Source organism: Amblyomma americanum, chromosome 6, assembly GCF_052857255.1.
Source record: "Amblyomma americanum isolate KBUSLIRL-KWMA chromosome 6, ASM5285725v1, whole genome shotgun sequence".
In the NCBI taxonomy this organism is placed as follows: domain Eukaryota; kingdom Metazoa; phylum Arthropoda; class Arachnida; order Ixodida; family Ixodidae; genus Amblyomma; species Amblyomma americanum.
The window spans coordinates 79,969,553-79,990,002 of NC_135502.1; the positions used below are offsets into that span (position 1 = coordinate 79,969,553).

Genomic DNA, 20,450 nt, shown 5'->3' on the forward strand with positions numbered 1-20,450 from the left:
CCAAGCAACCAAAATGGCTTTATAAAAACATGAAGTCAACAGTTAGCAAGTGCGGAATGCCAGTTGCTGCATATGTTAGTAAATAACATTATACAAAATAATTACCCATGTGTCCGCTGCGGCAGATTATGACGCTTTTTATTATAACACAAAATCGGAATACGACCCCAGGTCCCACTGCCATACGCATTCAAGTTGGAGATTTTCCCTCTACATATCCTTGCTCTGTGGCTACAAGTCATACTGGGAGCAGCTGACCAGACCAGGGAGAGAGAGAGAGGAGGAAGGAGCACGAGGGCAAGAGGCACTCACCGCGAAGGTTGAGGTCCCCTCGGCCGAAAGCGGCGCCCACGTTGAAGTTAGGCCGGATGTGCGGCTCGAGGATGCGCACGGGTGGCAAGGCCCGCAGGCGTCCCATCAGGGCCTCCAGGTACACCTCGTAGTCCTCGTCGGCGCGCGAACCCTTGCGCGGCCGCTTGGCCCTGGCGGCCCCACCCCCTCCGCCAGAGGAGGGTGGGGGGCGGGGCCCGTCGGGGCCTGCCCCCGCGGCCTCCGAGGCGGGGGCCGACGGGGGTGGCCGCGCCTTCTTTGGGCGCTTGCGCTGCTGCTGCCGCCGCAGGGCCAGGTCCTCGGCCGACGGAGGAGGGGGCGTTGGCTCACGCTCTAGCTGGGCCCGCCGGATGTCTGCATGCACCACCAAGCAGCGCCAAGAAGAGACATGCCTCATTTTATAGCAGAAGCCGTTTATGAGTCGTTTTCCATGCAAGGCCTCGTGTGGCCTCCTGTAACATGGCTCAGACATAACACAAGGAGGCACCACGAACTCGTTTTGTGCGCCATCGACGAGCGACACTGCGAAGCGTTTGAAACTACTTGAGACGGCGATCCAGGGTGAATCGGAAGGCACTTACATATAAGCCACGCATAATAAGGCACTGAGCTAAAACAGCTCAAACTTTTCAGTTCCTATTGGTGGCAAGACGGCATCATCGAGATTGGAACATTGATGGAGATGCCATGGAAGCGCATGCGTATGAAAGAAGATGCAGCTTGTTGTTAGTGGCTGTTTATTGATAAAAAACCAATGGAAGGAAAAGATTTTGCTAGCCGCGGCATCTGCCATCGAAACCTGAAGCACCTGAGCTGCGCCTAGCAGGAATAAAAGGACAGGGAGAGGGAAAGAAAGGGGGGAGCGACAGTAAAAAAGGATAGGAGGTAATATACGCTATGTACAAATACAGAATATGAAAATAAATGTGGGATGCACGATAGGAGTGAACATGCAGCTTCACATCATACATCCGCCAAACAACCTGCCCGCAGGCCTGCCCAATCGTCCAAACACCCATCCATCATCAACAAAAGCACGTGGTCGTGTCACCGGTGTTTAGCATTGCTCGCTTCAAAAGGTGTTTGCAGTATCACGACGCGATGCAATGTAAAAACGCGTGTAAGGGCGAATTTTTGGTGTGTGGCCATACACGCGATGTGCAAAAAAAATTTTTTTTAAAGCAAAAACACGCCAATCAGGGAATGAGCGGCATTTATTCTACGTTCCATCGTCACTCGCATTCGATTACGAGCTGGTACTGTGCTCTAGTGCACGCTCATCCCACAAGTCACACAGCATGTCCACTGTCAACGCGAGCCGTTGTTCCGCACCTCCATCACTTAGCTGAGCAGCTCATCTTCCAGTTCATAAAACTTGCACGGCTTTCCTCGGAAAGCGCACTTTTTTCAGCTTATGTTCATCAATGCATCCTTTTGGTTGCACCATCGTCGAACGCACTTCTGAGCTGCTTCCTGGCAGCCGTAGTCACTAAGCCTACCCGATTCACATCGGTCAAAGCAGACGAAACTCTGAAAAGCGCGTGAACAACGTCATTCCTGAGAATTTTCGCTTCAGACGAGAAGGCCACCCACTTGTCTCGATTGCAAGTGTTATCAACGATGCTGTCGAGCTGCTGCCTGGTCGCAAGCAACTGCTGGTCGCATGCCCTTTGCCATGTTCGACGCGAGGAGCTACGTTAACAAACCGGGAATACGACTTTGGGGAAGCCAGTCTAGAAATTAGCTCGCCATAATCGGCATGCATCGCAATAAAACACCACCCCTAGCTTCGAAGAACTTTTGACAGCGCAAATCGAGTGATAACTTTCCGAAAATACAAAAAATCCGAACATTGCCAGCGGCGAGTCATGGCTGTTAACATGGCGGGTCATTGCAGCCATGATAGGGTGACTAGCCATTATGTTTCCCCAGTGATTTCCTCGAGCCGGTCATGCTCGATTCGCGCCATACGACTAGACAAACGGTCTAAAAAATGCGTGGTAGGGTCACTAAATTTTGTTCCTAGACATTAGACATTTCTAAATGGCGCGGACGCGACACTGCGCGAGCACCAACACTCGAACCGTAAAATTAGCACAGTGTCGTCTACAACGGTGCACTGAAAAACTCTCGTTTTGGAAACTTCACGGCTGCACAACTCGGGAAAAATTGCCCAGTAATCATGCAAAGCCCCTACTGCAAAACCGTTCAGTTTTAACGATTGCGCTGCGTACCCACAATGAGCGGCTAATTGTTTTTTGAGCACAACAAACACAACCTGACACGAGCCATAGCATTTGCGGCGCTTTACAAGCGATGCTCTTGTAGCCTTCCGTGACCCCCACATAAAAGCGGCCGCTGCCTTCGAAATACCCCGAAATACAGTCGCCTACCGATTTTTCGGACTATAACGGACCCGAAAAATGGTCCGAATAACTGAACAGCCCGAAAAATCCGTGAAGCACAAAGAAATCACTTTATTGAGATGAAATCGGCTTAAAAAAGTCACTGATTTTACCTTGCGGCAAATTTCTCTTGCTGGCGATGATTTGCACCTGCATTGTGCGGGGCCATGTTGTCCACAACCCGAGTGTGCACCACAACGCTCGTCAAGCACGGCAAAGACGAGGCACTTTTCGTTCAAAGCGGTGGAACCGCCGGACGCAATCACAAACGGGCGAGGGCGAGTGGCGCGCTGAGGCCGTTTGCACGGACATCAGCAGGCAGCGCTGCAGCTCCCTTCACCTGAAGCAGGCTGGAGTCGCGCTGTGCGCACTATGCGCGCTTGCTTGCCGCGAAGTTCGCCTACTCATCGGGTTAGTATACTCATGATGCCCACGTCCGACAATACTGAATGTGTATCACGCCAGCTATGTCTGCAAAAAAGTCACCCATCAGAGGCCAAGATTTGACTCCGACAAAGCTTTCGGAGCTGAATGCAGCTACAAAGCATGAACGGCCCGTCTATCAGATTAATTCCTTGTTGTTGGAGCCATTTGGTGCTGTCCATTGGTTGCAATTACTTAGGGTTCTGTGCCATGTTCCAACGCTCCCCCCATTTGCTTATGAAGCCACAAGAGCATACATAACCACGTACTGCCGCGGGCGGAATAATGGACCACGCTTCAGCGCTCAAACCGTTCTGCCGAGTCGCGCAACAGAAATAGAAATATTTGCTCCCTTTGCGTGCAAAAGTAAATTTTACTTGTATATGCGTGAAACATCTATTAATATTCACCAGGTAAGGTGTAAGAAAACTTTGACCGCCAAAGCGCGGTCCAGACTTGTTTGCCCGCGACATACATAGCGCGCAGCGGTCAAACGGCCTCGGCGCGCCGCTCGCCCTCGCCCCACTACCCCTATCTATTCACTATAGTAAAGCCGACAAGATGGCTGATTTTGGCCCGCAGGCGACTGAAATTAGTTCAAAAAAATCGAACTTTCGGACTTTTAACTTTCGGACTTTTAAAGTCCGAAATATCCCTTGCGAATATGTATGCACTTCTATCGGGTGAATGTCGGTGCCTCATTGAAGTCCGAAATATCCTGCAAGTCCGAATTACTCGTCGGCTACAGCCTTCGTGATTCGAAATACCCTGAAGGTTGAATGCTAGGTCAGATTAGAGCAGGGGTTGGACGCGCCTGGTAAGAACTTGAAACAGCCAAAGCTCCCTGCCTTTTTTGTACCTGAATAAAGTTTGGTTCACTGTTGTATTTTGACTTCCTCGCAGTTGCGGTGCAATGAAAGCTAGACTGCTTTATGGCATCCTCGATCACGTGCACCGGTGCGCACCAGGGCGTCTTGGTGCGCACCTTCTATCCTCAACTGCACTGGTGCGCACCCGCTGTCCTCGATCACCGGAAGCGCACCCTGCCGGGTCAGTTTTTTTTCGTTGCCCCGACTCGCATCCGGAAAATCCGCGGTTCGCAAGGGTGCAATCCCGGCAAGCATTGCGGAACGCGTGCTGCGGAGAAGCCACTTCACCTGTTCTGTGTTGCTCGTGTCTGTGTGCAGTCTCACGTGATGGAGCAGAGAATACAGATGATTGCCGCAATTGATGAATTAGTTGAGGGTTTGAGGGCATCAGCGCAGTCAGTCAATTGACTGCGCCGATTGCTGATCAATATATCCGCCGATTGCTCATCAATATATATTGGTGAAACAAAGGACTTCAGCAGGCGCCTGAGAGAGCACCAGAACGACGTCCGAAACCAAAAAGTAAGAACTAACGCCATCGCCGAGCATGTGCAAGAAACCGGCTACGAGATTAACTGGGATCAAGTAAAGATGTTGATAACAGAAAAGAACACATCAGCACGGCAGAATCTTGAGTCTCTTATCATACAGACAATTAACACACTAAACAGGAACGACAGAACTCTAAATTCCATCTATGCTAAATCTTTAAAAACGCTTTGGTGCTACAAAAGAATGGATCCGTGCGCCGACTGCTTCATAGTGAACAAGGGAGCCGTGCTCCTGAAACGTCTTTCCATCTTTATTGACTTTGGCCAGTGACCAGTACTCCTCATCAATTGATGAACAGCTGTCAACTTCGTCTGGAAGCGAAGATGAAATCGAAAACGATGGGAGCGGAGTGCGCAGCTTGGCGAGGTAGCAGACGTGACAGGAGCACGTGTGACCAGTGTGGACAGTCAAATGTGCGCGCCAGAAGAAAGGTGGCTTAAAAAAAAAAAGCGCGCGCTCGGAGTGGCGGAGGGGTACGCGCGCAACGAGGCACCCTGAGGGTGGCGCTGCATACATGCCCCCGCGGGGTGCATCTAGTCCTCGATGTTGACCCTCGGCGGGGCGCCACCGCCGCAGTGCACAGGAAACCGCGCTGCTTTCGAGGCGCACACGGTGATCGAGGATGCTATTAGATTTTCTCGGGTGGTCGCTTATATCAAGTCAGCTCTTATAATAAATTTTTTCGCCGTCCCGGTGACTTATAACGTTATAATGAGGGATTACTGTAAATGGGACTATAATAAGTAAACTTGACTGCTGTACCAGACTGATTTACATACCCAAATATGTCAGTTTGCGGCCTTTGGTTTCCTCAGGCTTGTCACCTTCTGCAGGAGTCGGCGTTGCCGTCGTCGTTCCTCCCGTGGGTTGGCTGTTGGCCACAGAAACAGTTGGCTGTGAGGACAGTGCTTCTGACGAAGCGTTTGTAGAGGCTGGGAGTGCTTCACTGCTGTCTGCCGTATCTGCTGGTGTGGGCATTGCTTGATCTGATGATGCAGAAAGCTGCTCACTCAACGGGCTTGAAGGATGCGATGCTGGTTGTGGTATGGCCTGCACTGCCTCTGAAGGGCCATTCTCAGATTTTCTACACACTGGTTGGCCAGCAGATGGAACCTGAGAACAGAGGGTGTGCAAGAATGACACGACTGCTTAAGTACTATACATACTACCACAACTGAACGAAGCACGAATGGGACAGATCAGAAAGAATACAAAAACAGTTACAGCTGGAGAAGAACTAAGTTCCTGGTTTGTTACCACTTCTATTGCATTGTTGGACTGAAGTTCAGCTGTGCGAAAGTTTCATTGTCCTAAACTAGAGTCCTATCATCTTACCACTTACATTTCAGTTGTCCTATATGCTTTCGAATGGGTCCCGGTAGCACAGTAAACAAATGCTACTGGGCGTTACCTGCAGTTTATTGATCTGTGTAACTCCAAACACCTTGACATTTCGTACAGACTGCTGTGAAGTAAAAGCTACTACAGTTGCATCCCGCTACAATGAAATTCGCGTGACAAGCGAAAAATTTTGTTGAAGTGGAAGCTTCGTTGTTGTGATATCGGGCCAGAACACTGACAGAATGGACTAAATAGTTAATGAACAGCGTTTATTTTCCAAAAATCTGTCAGCTTTAGTCTTTCACCATTTCAAAATCGGCGCCATAAGGCAATTTTCTCAGTACTCGAGAAAACTCATACAATGGATGTATTTCCATAGTAGGCACACCCGCTACACTTGGTATCAAAACAAATTTTTCTCCACGTGTTATAAAAACGCCCTCACTTTCGCCCTGCGGGAATTTGTGCCGAGCCCGCACTGCTTCCAGGCAGTGTGGACTATGCGCCCCGAAACCGATGATTTAGAGATGTGCCAGAAATGCGGCTGCTATATGCAGCCGCATTTTCGACACAGGGACATAGATTATAATTGGGATTAAAAAAAAAGAGAGACAAGAAAAATATGTCCCAATGCACTTTTCGACATTTTCAGTTTAAGCTAAAATTGGTTTTAAAGACGCCCAGAATAAATTGCAGAAACTCGAAAAGCATGTCCACCATACCATTTGTGATGACCTTTTCACCTGAAACTTATAAAAGGTAACTCAGTGAAACCTCATTATAGTGAATAAGTAAAAAGCTGTAAAATGGCTCGATATAGCCAATATTTGTATTAGAAAATTCTTCCAAGAGCTCAAGCTGGAGAAGCCAAATTTAATCAGCTAGAGAACAGACCTTTTCTGTAGTTTTAGCACAGTTTAAAAGCAGCTCGCAGCAATTGCAAAGGCCACAAGAAAACGAAAGGCAAATGAAAGCTAGGCTGGCTTTCCCGCAAAGTGTTGAAGCACACAGCCGTGGCAGGCCATACGCTTGCCAGGGTGGCTTCCTCGCATTGCAGCTGTGTTGTGTAAAAAATGGGATGCCAGGACGAAAGCTATCGCCGCTGTCTCTGCCTCCACTCCATGACAGTCGATGCAAGGGGAGGATGGCTGCCAGAAAGTTATGTAACTACCGACCACGTCGTTGGTTCCGAGGCACTGTCTATGGGTGCGCTAGTGATTTTCAACAAATATCCACAATCTCCGTGCTCTAGCTTTGTGATGCAAGGCACTGGGCTCTTTTGCTCCCCTTTCCTTATTAACAGTGACAACTTTGCTCCTTGTCCCTCAAAGCTGGTCTGCTCTCCGGCAGTTCCGCAGCTTTTGCCTTACTAGCAGCAGCAACACAGCAATTCCAATGATTCTCTCACAGGGCAATCACTCTGTACATGATACTTCATTATTGCTGGATATGACATGTCGAAAGTAGAAGGCGCCGACCAAAAGAAAGGATGGGATGACGTTTCGGATCCCCCACGGGAGCCTTGTTCACAATGGTCTGGGCGCCCGCTTCGGCTGCGGGAGGTGGTTGGTTCGAAGCCCACCGCCAGACACCCACCGGTAAAGATAAGTACAAGCCACCCCCGGCCCGGCGCCCGGCTTCTTCAGAGGTGTGTGCTTGGAGGAGGCTCCGCAAACACCGTTGCGCCCCTTCGGGGGCAAACCCAGTTTCGAACAACTCAGCCTGCAAAGGTGGTTCATGTTTTACTCCAAAGTGAAGAGTCTGACTCAAGGCTCATACGCTCTAACCAGCGTCACGTTCAATACTAAGTTCCTTCGTCAGATGCGATTCAGAGTATCACTGCGGTCATGGGCTAGTCCGGTTTTTCTGGCTGTCCGACTTTGCGAGAAAAAAAAAGGGGGGGCCACAAATCGGCTTCTACCGCATGAGATGGATTTAGGGTTGCTTGACAGCGGAACTTATCTCTGACCCATCAAAGCAACTGTGCTCAAGACCCTTTTCCCAAGCACCTCACCCCAAAAGCGCTGAGCACCAGGCCGGGGAAATCTTGTACCCATTAGAAAACTGGTGGGTACCCGGCGGAACTGGGGATTGAACCCAGCCCCTCCAGAATACGAGGCGGATGCTCTACCACAGGGCCACCGCTTCGGTCAAACGTCGTCCCGAAACGTCATCCATCCTTTCTTTTGGACGGCGCCTTCTGCTTTCGTCATGTACCATCCCGACCAGACGGGTTTCCTTCAGACTCTAGACTTCAAGGATATGACATGTGATGATCAAGCTCAAGGCACAGCATTCAGCCAATCAGAGAGTGAGCACTGCCACAGCCTCCAAAGCTTTTTGTGGAGACAATTCCACACACTGCCTAGTTTGAATGTCCTAGTGAACACGAATGCAGTAAATGTGAATAATGGTGCCATACTTTTGCATGGGATTTTCAGGGGGATGTCCCGACTCCTGACTGCTTGAGAAAACAATCATTTGATATATCTGAGACTGACTTCTTTTCGTTTTTTTTTTTGCCACTACGAAAAATGGTAGCGAGCAAAGACAAAGCACAAACAAATACTGAATTTCCGGTATATAGTATGCACCTAGCATATAGTTCCCAAAGTTCAATTTTTGCTAACATATTTTTTTTTTTACTAGATTGTCTGCACGTTGCACACAGTCTGCAGGAGCCTGGTGCACAACCCGTGCATTAAAATGTATGTGGATGCACAGTGCAAGTATCGCAAAATCTCGTAATAGGATAAGCACTGGGAATTTTATGCCATACTCAGCCATACTAAAAAAAAAAAAAAAGAAATATCCTGTACAGTCTGCACCTATAAACAGTCTGCAAAGTGCTAAATTTCAACTTTTAAACCTGTATAGCCCACAAACTATATACCAGAAATTAGGTTAGTTTTTATTTGGCATCTACTGCTATTAGCATGCAAGCAGTGTATGACAATTTAGATTAGTCCTATGCCACTTTGCTAAAGAAACGGTAGAACTGCCAACAGAGTACATACCTCAGGGAGATCTCCAGCAAGGGGCTTGTGCGTTTCGGCAGATGGACAGTTCTGAAGCAGCTGCTTAAGAAGCACATTCTGCTTGCCTCCAGTGGGCCCCTCAGGATCTTCAACAGAACTCTCACATGCTTTCACAATGCCGTCCTCAACTGCACCTGCTGCTGATTGTGTCTCTGCACAAATAAACGCAGAAGAAAGGAAAGGTATGCCACCTTGTTTCATATATACTGCTCGAAGTAAGAGCGAAATGTGAACAGGCTCACATGCTCATCCAAGTAATCCTAGCACGTCATGTAAAGCATGAGCAAAGTGGTGAAAAGAAAGGCATGGTGCACTAAACAGTACAGCAACTTAGAAAAGCTCAAATGGACCTTGCAACATAGAATGCAGGCCTCATTATGTATGTTTGCACAGTGTGAGAAAAGGCAATGCCTCACCAACAGTTATGAGATGAAAACTGTAATAGACTGCTGTGCTGGTGGTTGGTTGGGTACTTCGTTTCTTAAAGGGGCTGTGAAGGGGGCTCTAATAAAGTTGCGGCATGCCTGAGATATTGAAACACGCCGCTTCAGGAATAGTGTCCAGCAAGGATTTTTTAAATGCGCTTTGTGGAAGCTGAGTTATCTGTAGTTAAAATTTGAATTTCAGCGTCTTCGCGCCTTTCCCTCCCCTCTCGTCACTTTTTGCATGCTGGAAGGTAGGCGCTCCTTCGCCGACCGCCCTCTGGGAGCGGAGCTTCCCGACCCGCCGGAGCTAAGCGGCTTATTGGCCGCGGCCACGGTAGCTGCCTGACGTCTGAAAGAATTTAACCAATGGCCACCTCTCACCTTGTCTACGCAGATGCGGGGGACGTAGGAGGGTGCGAGCATGAAAAAGTAGCCGGGAAGGGCTCGCCAACTTTGACGCATGATTGTGGGTCGTCTGCTATGTGTAGAAGAGTATTATTTGGCTCTGGTTTTCATGGCAACACAGTGCAGTGATTAAGTGAGTTAATGTGCTCTCCTTGGAAGGCGTTTCAGAGCCCCTTTAACTGATACTGAGCCAATGAGAGGAAAAAAAAATAATCTAATTTGAGTTTCGGAGGTTTTTGAGTAAAAAACAAAACAAGGAATGACATCAGAACCAAATGAACATGATTACAAATGATGCTATGAACGCTGCTTCCCACTTCTTTTTAAACTCTTTGGGAGTTGGGCACTACAGTATGGGCTTCACGTATCCACGAATCAAAGCAGTTAACCAACAATGCAACCAAAGAAAGGAAGGAAAATAAAAATAAGATGGGGTGATAAACTTTTCAACCACACTTTTGCCGCATGTGTCCAAGGTGCAATACAGACTGGTAGCAGCCTTTTTCACCCCTGAGTGAGCATAAACAAATTTCTTCCAATCTTTATTTTCAATACCCAAATCAATCTTCCATTCTGGATGTAAATGAATAACTTGCTTGCAAGCACCCATTTCTAGAATTCTTTTGTATCGGTAGTGGCAATACGCGAGGTCCTTTTGTACCAGAATACTTGGGTAAAAAAGAAAAATGTGGTAACCTCTTAATTTTTCTCAGCTTTCTGCACATCTTTCTTTTTTTTTTTTTACTACCCAGCCATCTGAATTAGTGCAGACTTCCATATGTTGTTGAAAGCAGTTGTAATTGACTGTGGTGGTTCAGCTGATGGAATGCAGCTGCTGAGCAAGAGTATAACCCCAGACACAACAGTCGCATTTCAGTGGAAGCGAAATGCAAAAAAGGCCCATGCTTGTGTGACCGCACAGCACAGAAGGCTGAAATCACTGCAACGTAACTTTAGCAAGCAAAAAGCGCACCCACTCATCGCTAAGCTGTTGTCATACCTGAGACCGTCACAGGTTCAACTTTGATCGTAGACACAGGTGCCACAGAGACAGCAGTGGCGACTGCTGTCGTCGTCAGACTGGCCGCCACCGTGGCGGCAACAGTGTCGGTGATCGATGCTGCCGTGACGAGAGGACTTGCCATGAGGGCGGTGACAGGAGGGGTCGCAGCAAGAGGAGGGTGGTTCAGTGTCTGTTCGGAAGGAGGAGGGACATCATCGCAAGAGGTGTTACTTTCGTCACAGGCTGAGGCCTCATCAGCCGCAGCTGGCTGCTGGTCAGCACTCTTCGCCTCCTCCTCCTCCTCCTCTTCCGGAGGAGGAACCTCTTCCGCATTGTCATCTTCCGACTCCTGCTCTCAGCATGGCCCGAGAGGAAATGTGAGGAAGGAAGGCAAAAACCAAGGGTGCCGGAGGAGATAGGAGGACAGAGGAAGGACAAGGGGGGTAGAAAGGAGAACGAAGGAAGAGGAAAGAAAAAAAAAAGAAAAACACATGCTTGTCACCACCACACATGCAACAACCAGTACACAAGGCATATATAAATATCTCAACTGGCGAGGCAAGAAAGTGCAACCAGTCCCCAGTGCCTCACTGAAAAGAAACTTGGAGTAAACTCCCAATAGTTATGCACAAACTCCATCACAAACATAGATCAGCTGTCCCCAACAGAACAGGTGGGGACTGAGCAGGCAAAAGGAGAAAGACAGATAGAGAGAGAAAAATAAAAAATACTGAGGTAAAGCATGCTTCCCAAACTAGCATTAAACTGTGTTACGGAATGTCGGCTAATTTAAAGTGGCTTCGAAAGGGGCTCTCAATAAAAGTGCGGTGTGCCTTGGATGTTAAAGGACGCTATATCACGAATATTCTCCAGCAAGAATTTTTGTAATGCGTTTTGTAGAAGCTCAGTTACCTGTAGTCAAAATTTGAATTTCAGCGTCATTGCATCTTTCCCTCTTCTCTTGTCAATTTTTTCTCAGTGCTCCTCCGCTGACCCCATCGTTGATGCAAGCAAGAATTTCCCAGAAAAAAGGGGGGGAAGGGGGCGGCCGATGAGCTCCCTGACCCACCACAGCAACATGACTGTCTGGCTGCTGCCATGGTAGCTGCATGACATCTAAAAGAACCTAACGAATAGCCACCTCTCTACCGGCACATGCAGGAGTATGAGACGGAGGAGGGTGCGAGCATGAAAACGTTTCTGAAAGGGGGTCTTGTCAACTTTTGCACGCAACTGTGGGTTCTCTGCTTGTGTAGAAGTGTATTATATGAGTCAGGTGTTCATGATGACACTATGTGGTGATCGAGCGAGTTTATGTACTCTTTTCAGAAAGTGTTTGAGAGCCCCTCTAAGAGAGCGACAAGCAAAAACAGATCGTTCACATAAGCCACTGTCGGAATGTATACAAAAACAGCTGCAAAATGATGCCGGCATCCTGCTACAATAAGCTGCAATAACAGGAATAGAATGACACATTGCTCGCAGATGCCATGGTTAGTGCCATGGATCAAGCTAATGATCAAGTTAAGAATTTAATACACAAAATGCAAAATGAGCAAGGTCTGATTGCCATTTGCACGCAACAACATTTCTAGGTCTCTTTGTGTCGTAAAAAACTGTCGCCTCAGTAAATAATTTTGGTTAATTACAGTCTGGTGTTCTCTCACATTTCCCAAGAAGCTGTTGTGACACATGCCAACTAATGCCTCTTATTCTTTTCTTTTCACCCACACAATGAAGAAGCAGACTAAGCAGCAGCAACCACAGTATGTACAGGTTGTTGCAGGTATTTTAAATGCACGCAAGAGCCTCGCTCCAGATTTTGGGAGAAATACTCAGTGAGCTTTCTTCCAAAGAGACTTCAGCAACAGAGTTTTGAAAACGGCGTGGCATGGACTGGCATTAAGAGAAAATTTCAAAGGAGGTTCCGATGTCAACATCCCCGTCGTCAGCAGAATGTACAGATAATTCAAGAACAGCGTCATAAATATCCAATAATTGCTATGGAACGTTGAAGTTCTTAGTAGCGAATAGTTATAAACGTCAAGCTTTCACCTTCTTTTCTTAGCTCTATCTCTCAAACAATAAGAGCAAAGAGTTCAGTAGCTATGATGAAACCAGTGCTTGCCAAAAGGTGGCAAAGAAAGAGGCATTGCTTGAAGCCCCAAAAAATGGTGATAAGCTGCTACAGTACGATACAACTCAAGTCTGCAGTGAAGTTCCGCCTACATTCAGGGCCGCCGCACAGAATTCCTAAACAACAAAAAAGTAGTCTGTTGCTGAAACATTTCTTGTTACCTAAACAAGAAGCTTATCACCAATAAAAAAAATTATAAGCTCTCAAACATTGATACTTAGCTTGTTTAGTATAGTCGGAGATTAAAAAGCTGATGTCGTTTACTGTTGCAACTGGCCAGTGGAGTGACACAGAATGCCAAGGACCGTGGCCCAATGTTAGCAACTGCTGTTTTTTAAGTTGTATCCTACTTTAGTAGTTCACAAGGCCTTGTTTGTATACCATCAAGTTTACAGCATTCAGGCTGAGAGGCAGGCTAGGCACACATCAGACTCTATGACAGTTGCCCTAACACAATGGGTCAGTCCACGCCAAACGTCCCAGACGTTGCACTCTACCATCTCCAATTTGCTAAAAAAAAATTCATGGAAACTTGACCTAATGTGCGTAATCAAAGCCTGAAATATTGTTTCCGGAAAAAAATTATTCGTGAGGTGAGGGCAGTTTGAAAATTTAGAAAAGGCGAGAAACCAGGCACTGCTCAATAATTTTTTAAAAATTCAAATTTTTAGAAAACACTTCACATTTTTTTTTCATTGATATTTCCACAGATAATGGCTTTCGATATAATTCAGAGCATGCAGCTTTATTAAGCATAAGTATTTTTAAAAACTGAAAAGAAAAGTATGAAAATGTACCATTTTTGACGTTTTTTTGTTTTAAATATCAGCTTGCTCTCGGAAATTCGGAAATAGCCGTTTTGTTTCTCTAGATGCCTAGCACCTATAACAAACGTTACAGGTGATAAAAGTGCGTACATCAAAGTAAAAAAAAATACTAAAGTTGCAAAAAAGTGCGTTCTGAGCGCAAAACACCTGGTAATTTCACCCTGAGGTGGTCCAAGCAAAAATACAAACAATAAAGAGTTACGTAGAACAGTTTATTGCCTTTCATTTCTGAAATTTTTATCAAGCTAATTTTTGTTTAAAGCGAGAAAAGGATTTTTGAAGTTGAGCTCTCATGCTGCAAGTTGCGTCGTCTTTTGACACCTCTTCACCGCAGAGCACAACAGTGCCGACACTGTGGCCAGACGAAATATAGAGTTCTTGTCCTTAAGTGAGGTTTGCACTGCAGGCAAGCACTGAACGTTGAGTAGTCAAACAGGTATTCGTGGGAAAATATTTTCTTAACGCTGCCGGGGCGGCACATGCCCAAGTGAGCTAGTTGTTCGGTGTGGTTCTGTCACAGTCAGTCATTCTTGCCTGCGCCATGACAGACGTAAGCACCAGCATAAGAGCTTGTGAGACGCCCATCTGGAAATGACCAGAACGGTCCAGTGTTGAAACAATCAGCAACGCAGCTGCACCACGTGGTACATTACCCTTGTGGTCGTCAGAGGCTCATGCCCGGTTGTTTCCGATGCGATGTCTTGATTGTATTTGATTTAATTAGTGCAATTTCTGCCTTAATACTCTAGCAACAACTGTAGACTAGCCACTATGCTGACAAAGCACCTTCACGCGAGTGACGCACCTACGCGCAAGCAGGCCACGCTCACTGCCAGCACGTTTCGCGTTACACGCCGCAGTGGTGTGCACTTCGCACCTTCACGTGCGCTCCGAGGCGCGCACTCTCCGCAATCTTATTCGGATATAAATAAAGCACATGTGATACGTCTGCCATGCAAGCTGGTCATCCATCCTTGTGATCCATGCGAGACAGCATGTTGAATATCTTTGTTTTTCTTCTCTTGGATGCCCCGCACCAAAGCAGGCCTGTTCGAACTTGAAAAGCGAAAACGATCTCGTTTATTGCATAACATCCACTGAATGTCACACGATATCTTCTTTAGCTCCAGCCCTAAAAATGCACGACTGTGAACGACGGCAAACTGAAGTTGTTATCTGGCCATAAGTGTTGTGCCATGCCAGGCACCACGTTCTGCGGTGAAGAGGCTTTAAGGGACGACGCAACTTGCGGTGCGGGAGCTCAATTTCAAAACTTCTTTTCGCGGTTTAAACAAAAATTGCCTCGATAAAAATTTCAGAAACGAAAGGCAATAAACTGTTCTGTGTAACCTGCTATTGTTTGTATTTTTACTTGGGTCACCTCAGGGTGAAATTAACGAGGGTTTGGGCTCAAAACGCACTTTTTGCAACTTTAGTATTTTTTTTTTACTTTGATCAGTGGTGGTCCAGCCATTTCAAGTTCTGGAGCAATTTTTGGAGCAAAAAAATATTCATTTTGGAGCACCTTTGTATCAGAACAATAATTGTGGAGAACCCAGGAGCAGCACGAATGGAATAAAGGAGTCATCAGAAGAGTTTGTCACTAACGAGATCAGGTTCAGCCATCTGTAGCTAGCAAGAAAAAATAAACAGAAGAAAGGTGTTCACAAAAAAAAAACAGACAAAACATGCTGGCACTGTCCTGCACGCAAGTTCAGCCAAGCATGCTTCGCTAACTATCTAAAGGACACGTTCACTACAACCATTCTTTTTTCAAGTTGGCACTATCTGAATGCTTCTTGGAATTTTTTACAAATTCATCAAGCTCGGGAAGTGAATCAGCAATGCTGAAGTTCTCTTGTTCCAACAAAGCTTGACCTCGTTGGACCTGCTCCAATCTTTTGTTCTTCAACCAAGAAGATACTTCTTCGACCCTCTTCAGGGTTGACTAACATGATGCAACTGACATGATGCGCGAACATGGAGGAAGGAAAACTCGGGAAAGGTCGTTGCTATCCGAGCTGCACGCCAAAAAAATGTGCCGGAAGTAAGAATGCTTGACTACTGCGAGTCTTTGGCCAATCACGCAGCCAATAGTAACACTAGGTGCAGCAGAGTCATCTGCTGCAATGCCTGCTGTGCATGCGCAAGCGCTCTGAGACGGCGGCCAAGTAGAGGGAGACGCCTTCAAAAAAATTAGACTTAACCACATCTCCAGAGTTCTTCTTTCCTTCCTCCATGTACGCGAATGAACTGGCTGCTAAATTCTACCACGTGCCAGCCCACCAACGACCTGGGTTGCCAACTGCGGAAACGTTTTAGTAGGTTGCCAACTGAAAGCCTGAACGGTTACAAAAATAGTTGTTTTCCCGCGGCCGTGTCTTCTATTTGGCGCAGCTAAGTTGCAATATTGATCAATTTGCCGTTTTTAGAGCAGACAGGCGCAGCAAAATGCAAATGTATCACAATGGCGCAGCTGGAGCACCACTGTACGATGTACACAGTTTCATCACCTGCAACGTTTGTTATAGATACTAGACATCTAGAGAAACAAAACGGCTATTTCCAAATTTCCGAGAGCAAGCTGATATTTAAAACAAAATAACGGCAAAAATGATACATTTTCATACTTTTTTTTTATTTTTTAAAAATACTTATGCTTTATAAAGCTGCATGCTCTGAATTATATCGAAAGCCATAATCCGTGGAAATGTCAATGAAAAAAATTGTGAAGCGTTTTCTAAAAATTTGAATCTTTTATTAATTATTGAGCACTGTCTATTTTCTTGCCTTTTCTAAATATTCAAACTGCCCTCACCTCATGAATAAATTTGTTTTGGCAAATATATTTTGGGCTTTGATTACGCACATTAGGATAAGTTTCCATAAATTTTTTTGAACGAATTGGAGATGGTCGAGCACAATGTCAGGGACGTTCGGCGTGGAATGACCCACATACTAATTTATCCCCACCTCATGCAGCAGCTGACAAGTGCTGAAATCATGCATTTCAGTCTACACAGTTTGTACAGTTGATAACCATTTCTTACCACATAGAAAAAAAAGATAACAAATGGCAATATAATGCAACTACGATCAAGACACACAAATTAAACAGCATAATAAAAAACATTGATTTCGTAAAATAAAAGTTCAGCTCATAAAACTACCCAGTGCAAGAGCAAGGTGCCACAGTTACCATGCAATTAAAAAAATACAAACATATACACAATGTGCGACAAGGCATATCCTGATACAGTGTGGTGTGGCACTTCAAGAAGCAGGAACACCAGATATTTTGGTTCACTGTATTTTTTTTTTTCCTTGAAATGATGCGCGAGTCATCGGTACGCATAAATCACCCAGTGGAATTTGCCTGCACCTGCTAAATAATTTATAGATCAATTTTTTCTCTCAAGTTGTTTCCTTTTCAACCACCAAATGGTGGCCATTACGTCGCAGACAAGCTGAGACAACGTTGAGATTCCGTGAGGCATACAAAACTGTAAAATCGCAACCTGGTCTTTTTAATTCAATCCACTCCTTACATTGGCCTTTCTTCAACAGCCATAATGGCCATAATTGAACCAACAGCTGTTACATAGCAATTTTTGTGGGCCACACGTGACCTTGACGTAGAAAAAATAAACTTGGTTATATATTTACCGAGCTTTGGTGAATTCCACATTATAATCCATGCTTACTGATGTCTTATGCATCATTTCCACTGCATTTTTACTTGTGTGTTGGTGCCTTGGGAAGTGGGGTTATTAAAAAGGTGATCAAGGCAGCATGCCCTAGTCTCACACTCTCACCTAAAAAAAAAAGCCAGCCATGCTTTCTCCTAGCACATATCAGGTATGACTTTGCTTTGGCTTGGCCTTGGCAGTGAAATCTTCCTTAGAGCGGCATGGTTGCGTCTCCTCACCACTCACACCTTTTGCAGCTGCACATGGCGATGCGGTCACACCCATCTTCCCAAGCCTACCTACACTCCGTTTCATACATCAGGTGCAACGCTGTGAAAGGTACGGAAGTAGTCCGCATGGGAAAATAAAGGAAGATTTCCCTGCGCCTGTTCTGTGGCCAAGTGGTTTAAGACGCGAGAAAGCGACAGCGTGTTGTCAACAATAAGAGTGCATTTAATCAAGCCCATGACAAATGTGTCATGTAGTAAGCCTGCAAGCCAAGCTTTTACTATGTTTGGCTCAGCGCAAGGAACACACTACTTTTTGGTCGCGGATGCAGGCAGCGCAAACAAGAACACTAGATTTGCATTTGATGTATGAAACGGACTATAGCAAGCACCCACGTGCATCCCGGTAATCTGGCGCAGCACAAAGCGTAAAATATGCGAGTAAATTTTTACAGCGAAGCTGTATACCTCTACCGTCTAAGGAAATTTTCCTGTTGTCGTCGTCAGCGAAAAACCCCAGGAGTGGAAAAGTGCCCAACAGCATAGAAATCGTATATCATACTGATTATAAGAGATTCGTGATATATATATATATATATTAAAAACTAGATAATAAAAAGAAAACAGCATAGAAATCATACATCATATTGATCATAAAGCAGTCGTAATATAAAAAAATTAAGGAAACAAAAAAAAAGGTTTCAGCTTGATGCCTTGCCCATTGGACAATTTAAGGAAAGGAAATGACCAGTGTCACACATATCTTGGCCCCACAAGGCATGGAAAATGAAATGAAAATTGCTTTAAAGGAAAGGAAATGACCCCTGTCTCATATATCTGGTGGACACCTACACCACACAGTAAGGGATGAATATTTGGACTCAGCAATACAAGATTTCTGACTGGGGGGTGCGTGTTCCGGTAAACATTAGGTTTGCAGAAAGGGGTTGACACCATTCAAAGCCCTTGTGTGAAGTGCAAACCACATAATGCATGATAACGGCACCTGCAAACAATGCGAAGCACATTGCTTCTCCCAGCGTGTGTTTCCAGGTAAAGATTACAGTTGCATTTTTGCATTGTAAGCAAAAAACGCCAGGCTAAAAATTGAATGCAAACAGCATAGCTTCGCTGTCCAACTACCTTCACAGTGTAGATTGGAGCCACAATTTTTTAATGGCTGCGGCGGTCGTATTTCAATGGAGGAGAAAGTCTAGAGGCCCATGTACTGTGCGATGTCAGTGCACGTTAAAGAACCCCAGGTGGTCGAAATTTCCGGAGCCTTCCACTACGGCATCCCTCATAGCCAAAGTCGATTTGGGACGTTAAACCCCATAGACCATATACCTCAACCCCCCACCCCTCGCTGGCCAAAAAATGTCGACTCCAAATAAAAGGCGCATACCCCCTCCTGCCTCGCCCCCTGCTACGTAGTTCCCCGCGGATGGCATGATGGCATGTGCACAGTTAACGCAATACAAATGTACAACAACACAATAGTGAAGCCAGCAGCCAGAGACAAATGGAGATAACGGGCGATAAAACGACGCTATCACATGTGGCCCGGCGGTCTGAAGTGAATACGAACCAAATAGTTTGCAACTTGAAATGCACTAGTAGCAAAAAAAAAGGCAGTTCATTGGAGCTGAACGACATGCTTTGCAGAATTCACTACAGCAAATGAAATTAAAAAATAAACAATTAAAAATAAATGCTTTCGAACTTGTGCTAGAAAATGTTCGAACAGCAGCAACCCAAAGTGCACTAAGCATCATAGTCTCAAGCCCTTACCATGCAATCCTTTACATACTGCTGATTTTAAATACAACCTTTGTCCGTAGAGTTTCGAGACTGATTTATTTTCTTCTCTAGAAATGATTCCACAAAACAAATGTTGAAGCGTGCGTGTAGCGCCATCTTTTCGGGTTAACCTGGGCTATTTATGTTAATTGCTGTGGAAGCCGCTAGATGGCACTACATGTAGAAAAATATGTTGTCACTCGTTGTCTGCGCATCTTACTGTGAGTGAATGTGGAGAGATGGACCGCCACCTTGAACAGAGTGTAAACAAAAATTCTGTGTGACGCCTGGCAAGACAGGCACACAGACGTATGAGCTCCTTTGTGACACTTACGACAATGAGACATTATTGCGGGCGCTAGTTTTGAAGACGACACTAGGCCGGGGCGCCCTTCAACCTCACGGAATGAAGACAACGCGGCTCAGATCAGGAAAATCGTACAGCAAGACCGCACCATTACAGTCCACATGCTATGCTCTCAACATTAGTAAGACAACATGCCACCAAATTTTGCGTGAGAACTTGGGGAAACGAAAGCTGAATGCCAGACTTGTGCCGCACTCCCTCACACAGGACCAGAAGGACACGCGGGTATCAGTGAGCGCTGATTGCTCTCCGAGGCAGAGAACGATGCTGCATTCATCGACAGTATCATTGCTGAAGACAAAACATGGTGTTTTCAATACGATCCTCTAACAAAAAGGCAGAGCGCCGAATGGCTCTCCGGTCAAAAAGCTCTCCGGTGTCGAGAAAGGTGCGGCGACAGAAGACCAAAACAAAGAAGATGCTCATAGTTTTATTCGACGCCAGATGCGTCATACACCACGAGTTCGTTCCACAAGGGCAGACGGTGAATCAGGAGCTAAATATCCGTGTGCTCTAACACATGCGCGATGTACTGCGACGCCGTCGCCCTGACTTATGGGCATCTGGACATTGGAGCCTTCTCCACGATAACGCAAGGCTGCACACTGCTCT

General features: G+C 46.0%; 1 protein-coding gene across 5 annotated transcripts in view; it reads right to left on the reverse strand.

Annotated features, from left to right (window-relative positions):
- LOC144093777 (uncharacterized) overlaps nucleotides 1-20,450 on the reverse strand; it is a 197,528-nt gene that overhangs the window by 35,400 nt on the left and 141,678 nt on the right. For 4 of the 5 annotated variants that reach the window (XM_077627479.1, XM_077627480.1, XM_077627481.1 and 1 more), the window contains 4 exons: nucleotides 10,789-11,140; nucleotides 8,938-9,110; nucleotides 5,359-5,692; nucleotides 313-684 (listed from right to left, as the gene is read on the reverse strand). In XM_077627479.1, the coding sequence (XP_077483605.1) occupies nucleotides 313-684; nucleotides 5,359-5,692; nucleotides 8,938-9,110; nucleotides 10,789-11,140 (1,231 nt within the window). The remainder of the gene's footprint in view (nucleotides 1-312; nucleotides 685-5,358; nucleotides 5,693-8,937; nucleotides 9,111-10,788; nucleotides 11,141-20,450) is intronic. The other variant, XM_077627482.1, reaches the window with a different exon arrangement.